Source organism: Brassica oleracea, chromosome C5 (genome assembly GCF_000695525.1).
Source record: "Brassica oleracea var. oleracea cultivar TO1000 chromosome C5, BOL, whole genome shotgun sequence".
Classification (NCBI taxonomy): Eukaryota; Viridiplantae; Streptophyta; class Magnoliopsida; order Brassicales; family Brassicaceae; genus Brassica; species Brassica oleracea.
In genome coordinates this window covers 45,487,013-45,497,028 of record NC_027752.1, presented here as the reverse complement: position 1 = coordinate 45,497,028, position 10,016 = coordinate 45,487,013, and the positions used below count along the sequence as shown (strand labels likewise).

Genomic DNA, 10,016 nt, shown 5'->3' with positions numbered 1-10,016 from the left:
TCCTATCCTCCTCTCCTTCAGTGATCGCCTTGTCTGAGCTGTGGTTTCATCATCATCCGTGATGTATCAGATCTTGGAGTGAAGACGCAATAAGTAAATATACATTATATTTAAAGAACAAAATAGAAAAATAAATTAGAAAAGAATGGTAGATGGAGGCTTCCACAGATCCGTGAGGTGGAAGCGTCTTTGGCTTCGCCGTCGTCGGCTCAAGTCCCCGGGGTGTGAAGGCTTCCTCAGCTTCTAGCCGCCGGCTTTAGGTTTTTTTAGTTATGGTTCCTTAGTGCTGGGTTCGAGCTGGGATCGACTGGTTCTTGGTTGTCGCTTTAGGGTTGAAGATTTCAAGCTATCGCTTTGTCGGAGGAGCTCTCTAGGAGAGATGAGGCTCTCCGACGGATAGATAGAGTGGGAAGTATTGGATGGGTTCGGCGGAGGCTCTTCGGTTACGAGCTCCGTTTGAAGTTTGTTGTGGTGAGGGATTCCGGTGGTGAGACGAGGCGGAGACGGCCAAGTCGAGGCGGATGTGACGCGTGCAGTTCTGATGGGTTGAGATGCATCCACGTGTCCGGCGTCCAGTCTCCTTGACGCTCGAGTCGGTCGTCGTCACACCGGGGATGGTTTGGGCCGTTGGCCCGTGTTATGGGTAGGGCTGCAGTGTGGATCTTTGGGCCTGGTATTTAGTTTATGTATTTTGGGCTTTCATGTAATCTGTTTCTGGGCTTGGCCCGATCATTTTAATATTAAAAACATTGACGAAAAAAAAAATTGTGACTTCCTGCTTACGTGGAAAAGTAGGACCCACACAGAAAATAAAATTTCTCGTTTGTTTAAATTCCATCAAAAATTGTTAATTGTTTTTTTTTTTGTTTTTCCTTCTTCTTCAAATCTAAACCCTTTCTCTCTCTTGTCCGAATCAAATCCGGTTGCTGGAAAAGCTAAGAGCTTCGGGCGACCCAACGAGTAACAGCGAAGGTTGAAAAAACCCTAATTTCGAAATCGAGAATCACCCCAAGTTTCTGAATCGGGCGGCGGAGATTTCGTTCGCCTCTTTGTCCGCGCGCGATGGCGGAATTAGGGCAACAGACGGTGGATTTCTCCGCCCTCGTTGGTCGAGCCGCGGAGGAGTCGTTCCTCTCCCTCACGGAGCTCGTTGAGAAGGCTAAGTCGCCGGAGCTTTCCGATACTGATAAGAAGCTCAGCCTCCTCAAGTATGTCGTCAAGACTCAGCAGCGGATGCTTCGGCTCAATGCCCTCGCCAAGTGGTGTAAACAGGTTTTGTCTCTCTCTCCTGCTTGTTAAAGTTTGTTTCTTTTACTGTTTTTGAGGCAATTTGAAGTTAAAGTTCGAAGCTTTCTTGAATTGGGTGTTGTTAGCACGATTAGATTATTTACAGACTGGGAATGAAATTGGAAGCTACTCTTGTCTGACTTTGATGTGGTTTTTGTTGTTGTTTGTCTGCTAAAGCTTATATTGTTCTCTAACAAGTCCATTGATGCCTCTCAGACATATGTGTTTCTCATTGCAACTGTATGAAGTTATGTCTTTTTATTACTCTAGTATATTAAGCAGCCTTAGTGTTTGCTAAAGTTCTCAGCTTTTTGTTACTTCTTGAAACAACTAAAATAAAAGATTATCAAACTTTTATACTTCTTAGTTCGGCTAATGTGGATATATTGTTGAAAAATCTGAGCTATTTGCCTTGGTTGTGTTCAGTTTTTGTATTATCACTGAACTTTAGAATACTGATTAGTACATTTGAACCAGGTCAATTGTTATCATTGGTGAATCAGTTTAGGAAATGTTAAGACTATCTTTAACTAGTGTAGTCTCTACTTTTAACTAGGCTTGCAGTCTTTGTGAAATTCCTAAGCATCTACTTTAGATCAACGTTCCATTAATATTTCATATGATTATTGTTACTTGTTTGTGTTTACTATCTTTATGGAGAAAGTAATCAGAAATTTACTAAGCCTCTTATTCACTCACCTTTGGCTGCAGGTTCCTCTAATAAACCGCTTGCAGGACGTCGGGAGCACACTATCATCTCACGATGGAGTGTGCACTATCTTTAAGGAGTAAGTGATCATAAATTTATTAAGCTGCTAATTCACCTTTGGCTACAGGTTCCTCTAATAAACTCCTGCCAAGACCTCGGAAGCTCATTATCATCTCACGACATATGCTTCACACAAGCTGCGGATTCACTCTTCTTCATGCACGAAGGTCTCCAGCAAGCTCGTGCTCCCGTCTACGACGTCCCCTCCGCTATTGAAGTCTTGCTGACAGGCTCTTACCAGCGCCTCCCAAAGTGCGTAGACGATGTGGGGATGCAGTGCTCTTTGGACGAGCAGCAGCAGAAGCCAGCGCTAAGGAAGCTGGAGGTGCTCGTACGCTCCAAGCTACTCGAGATCACGCTTCCAAAAGAGATCACAGAGGTGAAAGTCTCTAAAGGCACGGTTACCTTATCCGTGGAGGGGGAGTTCAAGGTTCTGGTGACTCTCGGTTACCGAGGACACCTGTCCATGTGGAGGATACTGCTTCTGGATCTACTCGTTGGTGAGAGAAGCGGTGGCCCGATTAAACTCGAGGTGACAAGACGGCATATCCTTGGCGATGATCTAGAGCGGAGAATGTCAGTTGCGGAGAATCCATTCACTATATTATACGCGGTGCTCCATGAGCTTTGCGTCGCCATTGTCATGGACACGGTCATAAGGCAGGTCAGAACTCTTCTCCACGGGAGATGGAAAGATGCCATTCGGTTCGACTTGATCTCGGACACTGGCACAGCACCAGCAAACCAAGAAGGAGAGGCGGATTCTGTTAGTCTCAAAACGCCAGGAGTGAAGCTAATGTACTGGCTAGATTATGATAAAAACAATGCTGGCTCGTTCGTTAAAATCGAGCCGGTGTCAGATCTTCAGATTAAGTGTTCTCACAGCACGTTTGTGATTGATCCTCTGACCGGCAAGGAAGCTGAGTTTTCTCTGGATCAGAGCTGCATTGACGTGGAGAAGCTTCTGCTTAAAGCTATTTGCTGTAACAGATACACCCGTCTTCTTGAAATTCAGAAAGAGCTTCTGAGGAGTGACAGGATTTGTCGAGCTCCCAGTGATGTCATTCTTCAGGCCTTCCTGGATGAGCCTGGCAGTGAGGTAAAAAAATTTTTGTTTTGACACAATTGTAATTGTTAAGAATAGTGATTTTCCCCTAGCTTCTTGTAGCTGTGGAGTTAGTATAGTTCAGGCCATAATATCTCTTGGTATTGGTGTTCTCAATATTTATTTAATTTGGTTATTCTTCTTTCTTTTAGGGAGGTAACATGATAGACTCTAAGCAACAAATAGAGCCAGAGGTATTACGTGTCCGAGCCTATGGATCATCATTTTTCACACTTGGGATCAATATAAGGTATAATATTTGCTTTTATTTACATATAGAGAGAGAGAGATTTTATCTAGCCTGGCGTTTCTCATTTTACATTAATGATTGCAGGACCGGTAAGTTTCTTCTTCAGTCATCCAAGAGTGTCTTGACCCCCTCCATCTTGGTTGAATTTGAAGATGCGTTAAACCAAGGAAGCATATCTGCTGTTGATGCCTTTATCAACCTGAGAAGCAAAAGCATTTTGCATTTTTTTGCCGCCATTGGCAAATTTTTGGGTCTTGAGGTAAAGTAACTGTGTTCCTCATCTTGTTGTTCAAGTTCAGTTTCTGAGCTGAATTTTGTTTTTGGTTTAATGCAGGTCTACGAACATGGTTTTGGTGTAAACAAAGCCCCCAAAAGCCTCTCGGATGGGTCAAGCATTCTGGCGTTGGGGTTCCCTGACTGCGAAAGCTCTCACCTCTTGCTCATGGAGCTCGAAAAGGACTTCACGCCGTTGTTTAAACTAGCGGAAACTCAAACGGACGGTTCGGGGAAGCCTCAGTTTCTCAACGATCTGAGCAACGTTCTGCGTGTTAAGAAGATTGATATTGGGCAGATACGGATTCTTGAAGATGATCTCAACTTGATCACATCGGATGTAGCTAGATTTGTGTCTTCGTTCTCAGATGCTGAGAGGAGCTTAAATCAAGCGTCTGGACACCGTGGTCCTGGACTAGTTGAGGAGTCTTTGGCGGAGATGAGTGGAGGGCAGTTGAGTTTCTCTAGCATCGTTGATGAAGTGTTTGGACATCAGAAAGTGACGACATCCGCTGATGGAAAAGCTCCGTTGTTGACTAGCTATCAATCGGATTCCTTCTACAGTATGCAGGTCCCTTTAGAATCTAGCTCTTTTAATCTGTTGTCATCTCCTCCCCCTGGGAAGGGTTCAGCTATGATGAAGAACCCTAACAAAGAGTTGTCCATGGTATTGTCTCCATCCCTAACTGTTGTCTCTGAGTCAGCTGATCTTGCAGTTACCTCTGATGGTCCTTTGTTGAGAAAAGACCAGAAGTCACGGAAACGCTCAGCTTCAGATTTGCTAAGATTGATCCCATCTCTACAAGGAGTGGAAGGTGTAACTCATCCCAATAAGAAAAGTAAAACCTCTGCATCACAGGCCCTATCTACTGCAGTGGTAACATCAACAAAAGCTATTGGATGCAGCTATGGGGATCTCATAGCTGAAGCAAACAAAGGGAACGCACCTTCGAGCGTTTTCGTCTACGCTCTTCTCCACGTGGTCAGGCACTCTTCTCTGTCCATAAAGCACGCCAAGCTAACTAGCCAGATGGAGGCGCTGGACATCCAATACGTTGAGGAGATGGGACTGAGAGATTCGTTTTCAGACATATGGTTCCGTCTTCCGTTTGCTCAGAATGATTCCTGGCAACATATATGCTTGCAGCTCGGTAGACCTGGGAGCATGTGTTGGGATGTGAAAATAAACGACCAGCACTTCAGGGATCTCTGGGAGCTTCAGAAGGGAAGCAAATCAACACCGTGGGGATCCGGAGTTCACATTGCTAATTCGTCTGACGTTGATTCACATATCCGTTATGACCCTGAAGGCGTTGTTCTGACCTATCAGTCCGTGGAAGCAGATAGTATCAAGAAGCTTGTGGCGGATATACAGAGGCTTTCGAATGCCAGAAGGTTCTCCCTTGGCATGCGGAAACTACTTGGCATAAAGGCGGATGAGAAAACAGAAGAGCCTGGTGGTGGTAATGCCGCTGTTAAAGGACCTGCTGGAGGGAAAGGCGGTGGGGAGGCGGTTGATAGATGGAGGGCTTTCAAGATTGAGGCAGTGGGATTGACGAGCCTGTGGTTTAGCTTTGGTTCGGGCATTTTGGCTCGTTTTGTTGTGGAGTGGGAATCAGGTAAAGATGAATGCACCATGCACGTCTCTCCTGACCAACACTGGCCACATACCAAGGTGAGTATTTCATAGGAATTACTTTTTACTCTTAAGAGGTATGTACCATAGAATTCTATAAATTAGTACTCCTAAATTAATAAATTAATAAACACCATAAATTAATAAATTTCTACTGCCCCATTGGGCCGGTTCAAAATATAATACAAATCGATAAAATAATAAAAGAATAGTTAAAAAAAACATATGTAAATATATGGTCCCATTAAAATTATGAACTGATTATTTATATACTTATATACATTTTATATAAGTAAAAACAAACCATTTATTGTTTTTTTTATATTAACAATCGAATGATCTTAATATTTTATTAACATTTAATATATTTTGATGAGATTTAGTAAAATTATATCTAAAACCACATTTAAGTTCTATAAAACATATTATATACACCAAATAATATAATAAAAACAATATGAATGTCAAATTCCAAACTTTTAATTAATGTATATACATGAAAATATTTTGGAAAAATATATTTTAAAAAGAAAAAATCTAAAAAGGAAACTTTTTGTAAATTAATAAAATACCATAGTCCAACATTATTAATTTATAGAGTTTTTACTCTATATATATAATTTTCCTTATTGTGGGTTATTCTTGTACAGTTCTTGGAGGATTTCATAAATGGTGGAGAGGTAGAATCTCTTCTGGATTGCATTCGCCTTACTGCTGGGCCTTTGACTGCGTTAGCTGCCGCTACTCGCCCTGCCCGAGCTAGTTCAGCCACTGGCGTGACTGTCGTACCTGCTACAGCGACTTCCAGACAATCAAATCAGACGCAACAAACTCAACCTTCAACTTTAGCAGCTCCAAATGCTGTTGGCCAGTCTGCCTCAGGGAGTGCTGTTGCTTCTCCTTCTCCTGCTCCAAGTCCACTCGGTGGAAGTTTCCATGGAGCTGCAGGGAGAAGCGGACCTGGAATCGTTCCCAGCTCTCTCTTACCCATTGATGTCTCTGTAGTACTCCGTGGACCCTATTGGATAAGGATCATATACCGCAAACGTTTTGCAGTGGACATGAGATGCTTTGCTGGAGATCAAGTCTGGTTGCAACCAGCAACACCACCCAAGGGCGGTGCTTCTATTGGAGGCTCCTTGCCATGTCCCCAGTTCAGACCTTTCATCATGGAGCATGTTGCTCAAGAGTTAAACGGTTTGGAACCGAATCTGACAGGTAGCCAAGGAGCAACAAATCCAAGTGGTAGCAGAGTTAACTTTTCCCCTTCTAGTGCAATGTCAAGAGCCGTGATGAGTCGTGTAGGCAGCGTTGCTTCAGGATCTTTAGTGGTTGGCTCAGGGTTGTCTGTACGTAGACCACCAGGGAGCGGTGTGCCGGCACATGTAAGAGGCGAATTAAACACAGCGATTATCGGTTTAGGTGATGATGGTGGCTATGGCGGAGGATGGGTTCCTCTTGTGGCTCTTAAAAAAGTTTTGCGTGGGATCCTCAAATACCTTGGAGTACTGTGGCTATTTGCTCAGCTTCCAGATCTCTTGAGAGAGATCTTAGGTTCAATCTTGAAGGAGAACGAAGGCGCTCTCTTGAACTTAGACCAAGAACAACCAGCGTTACGCTTCTTTGTCGGGTATAATCTAAAACCAAGAACTTAGACAAACCATATCGTGTGTTTGTGCTAACCTTAGTTGTTATTTTCTTGTGGTAGTGGCTATGTATTTGCGGTGAGTGTCCATAGAGTTCAGCTTCTTCTTCAAGTCCTCAGCGTGAGGAGATTCCATCACCAGCAACAGCAGCAAAACGGTTCATCAGGTACTGCTCAAGAGGAGCTAACACAATCCGAGATTGGAGAAATCTGTGACTATTTCAGCCGCCGTGTTGCATCAGAGCCTTACGATGCTTCGAGAGTCGCCTCGTTCATAACACTCCTCACATTACCTATACCAGTCTTAAGAGAGTTTCTTAAACTGATAGCTTGGAAGAAAGGGTTATCACAATCACAACAAGCCGTAGAGGTTGCTCCTGCGCAGAGACCTAGGATCGAGCTATGCCTAGAGAATCATTCCGGTGCAGATGTTGAAACTAGCTGTGCAGCTAAAAGCAATATCCATTTCGACCGGCCTCAGAGCACGGTTGACTTTGCTTTGACCGTGGTTCTTGATCCTGCGCACATACCTCACATAAACGCAGCTGGAGGAGCGGCGTGGCTGCCTTACTGTGTATCGGTTAGGTTAAGGTACACCTTTGGGGATAACCCTAGCGTGACGTTTCTTGGGATGGAAGGAAGCCATGGAGGAAGGGCTTGCTGGCAGCGTGTTGATGATTGGGAGAAGTGTAAACAGAGAGTGAGCCGTACGGTGGAAGTCAACGGATCTGCTGCAGGAGATTTGACTCAAGGGAAGCTCAAATTGGTTGCAGATAGTGGCCAGAGAACATTGCATCTATGTCTTCAAGGTCTCAGAGAAGGCAGTAGTAATAATAACACTCTTCAAAAGGAGTTTACCATATAGGGATGTAAACTTTTGTCAGTTTGTTGTCTTAATGTGTACATACAATCCTTTGGTTGTGAAATTTTGGTTGAATTTAGACATTACCATAATTAAAAATTTGCTTCAGAAAGATTATTGCATTTTTATTACAAGATTGAATGAATAAGATCCAAGTTTGAACTCATTTCTTCATATAGATGATGCAATATTCCTCTAATCTCAAGCCATCTTGGATGGTTCTGCCTCTCTGTAGCCACAAAGCTATGAGCTCCCTCTACTCCTACTACACTACTGTATCCTGCAACCTTCTTTACTCCACGGCTCTCCATTGCTTCTCTCGTCTTGTCTGAATATCCAAATCTTCTAGCGGCTGCATAGATGTTGGACAGCAGCACGTATCCACCTTCTTTGTCAGGCTCCAACTTAAGCAATTCCGTTAAAGCCATCTCTGCGGTTTCGATATCTTCTCCTCCTCGGCAAGCGCTTAAGATTGATCCCCACATCGACTGGCTTGGTCTCATTGGCATCTTCTTTTGCACTATGTCTTTTGCTTCTTCTAATCTCCCCGCCCTGCACAAGAGATCGACAAGGCTTCCGTAGTGCTCCGTTTCAGGGTCAAACCCGAATGTCTCCTTCATGTGGTTGAAAATGTGTAGCCCTTCCTCCACTAGGCCGCTATGGCTGCAAGCTGTTAGAACAGCGAGGAGAGTGACTTTGTTAGGCGTCACGCCTTCTTCTTGCATTTCTTGGAATAGTTGCAGAGCTTGCTTGCCGTTTCCATGGAAGGCGGTCCCAGTTATCATTGTCGTCCATAGCGTGACGTCTTTTTCAGCAACTGTCTTGAAAACCATGAAAGCCCTCTCGATGCTACCACATTTGCAGTACATATCCACCAGAGCCGAACCAAGAAAGGCATCAATCTGCAATCCCAGACGGATCATAAACCCGTGTGCCCATCTTCCTTGGCTAAGCTCTCCGTTGTTTGCTGCACCACTTATCAAACTTACAAAAGTAACTCTGTCTGGAACAACGTTCTCCACTATCAACATCTCATAGACCAACTCTCTCACAGCCCTCTGATCACATCCCTTCTTAGAGTAACCAAGAAGCAGAGAGTTCCAGGACACAAGATCTCTTCTAGGCATCTGATCAAAAACATCACGAGCAGCTTCCATGTCCTCAAGCTTAACAAAGCCACCAACCATAGTGTTCCAAGAACACGTATCCTTCTTCGTCATCACATCAAACACTCTTTTCGCGAAAACAGACTCTCTGCACTTGAAATACATGTCTAAAACAGCATTCCACAGTATCAAATTCGAGGAAGAGCCAGGCTTCCTCCTCTCAATCCAACCATGAACTCCTTTCCCAAGCCTAACATCAGACAATCTACCACAACAAACTAAAAGACCCAACACCGCGTACTCGTCAGCCTCAATACCATCACCAACCATCTTATAATACACCTTCATCGCCTCTAAACAATAACCCTTCTTGGCGTAACCAACAATCATCGTGTTAAAAGAGCTAACATCTCGTTCAGGCATTTCATCGAACAACTTCTCCGCATAACCCAAACCCCCCAGCTCCATATAGAGCTTCACCAGAGAGTTCCACAGGTAGTAATTATTCCCTTCAGACAAAACCCCGGAAACAGTTACATGACAATGAATCTGCTTCACTTCCGACAGAAAGTTCGTTACTTTCATCAAGTACAGAAACGTCTGCCTGTCGGGACAAACACTGTGTCTAATCATAGACCCGTACAGAGCAAAACATTCCTTCTTCGAAAGAGCAGAAGAGATCATTGTGTTGCAAACGAAAACGTTTGGGTTCGGTGTGAAGTTACGAAACAGAAGCTTCGCCAAGTCGATGTTGTCTGGATACGTGATCGCTGAGAACAAGATGAGACGGCTCATGGGAAACGTGTCGCCTATGAGGTTGACGCGCATGATGTTCGCTAAGATCTGCTTGAATTGGTGCCTCGAATTGCATTTCTCGAGCAGAACAAGAGATTGGTGATTGAGCTCGAGGGAGCGAAGAGGGTCCCATGTTGTCGTCTTGCGTTTACATTCGGTGGCAAAGAACCGAACTCCTCGACGCACGAACATAGAGCAGAAGAAACAGAGCTGAAAGCTCTTGCTTTTGTCTGAATATTAGTTTGTCGTACAAGTAACATAAAACAAATTTGATCTTTGAAGTCATGC

The 10,016-nt window shown here is 44.0% G+C and overlaps 2 protein-coding genes across 3 annotated transcripts; one reads left to right on the top strand and one right to left on the bottom strand.

Moving 5' to 3' along the window:
• The first annotated feature begins 869 nt into the window (after positions 1-869).
• LOC106294515 (mediator of RNA polymerase II transcription subunit 14) lies at positions 870-7,908 on the top strand. Of its 2 annotated transcripts, XM_013730082.1 has the most exons (8): positions 870-1,272; positions 1,999-2,052; positions 2,178-3,155; positions 3,314-3,411; positions 3,496-3,670; positions 3,746-5,359; positions 5,971-6,950; positions 7,029-7,908. In XM_013730082.1, exons 1-8 carry the CDS (start codon positions 1,063-1,065, stop codon positions 7,828-7,830), a joined length of 4,911 nt encoding a protein of 1,636 aa, XP_013585536.1. In that variant the 5' UTR covers positions 870-1,062; the 3' UTR covers positions 7,831-7,908. The 2 variants fall into 2 exon arrangements, with proteins under 2 accessions (XP_013585536.1, XP_013585537.1); XM_013730083.1 differs by lacking the exon at positions 1,999-2,052 and having other exon boundaries at positions 2,124-3,155.
• Positions 7,909-7,935: 27 nt separating this feature from the next.
• LOC106294516 (pentatricopeptide repeat-containing protein At3g04750, mitochondrial) lies at positions 7,936-9,987 on the bottom strand. Its single transcript, XM_013730084.1, has one exon. The coding sequence runs from the start codon at positions 9,918-9,920 to the stop codon at positions 7,956-7,958; it is 1,965 nt and encodes a 654-aa protein (XP_013585538.1). The 5' UTR covers positions 9,921-9,987; the 3' UTR covers positions 7,936-7,955.
• Positions 9,988-10,016: the final 29 nt, after the last annotated feature.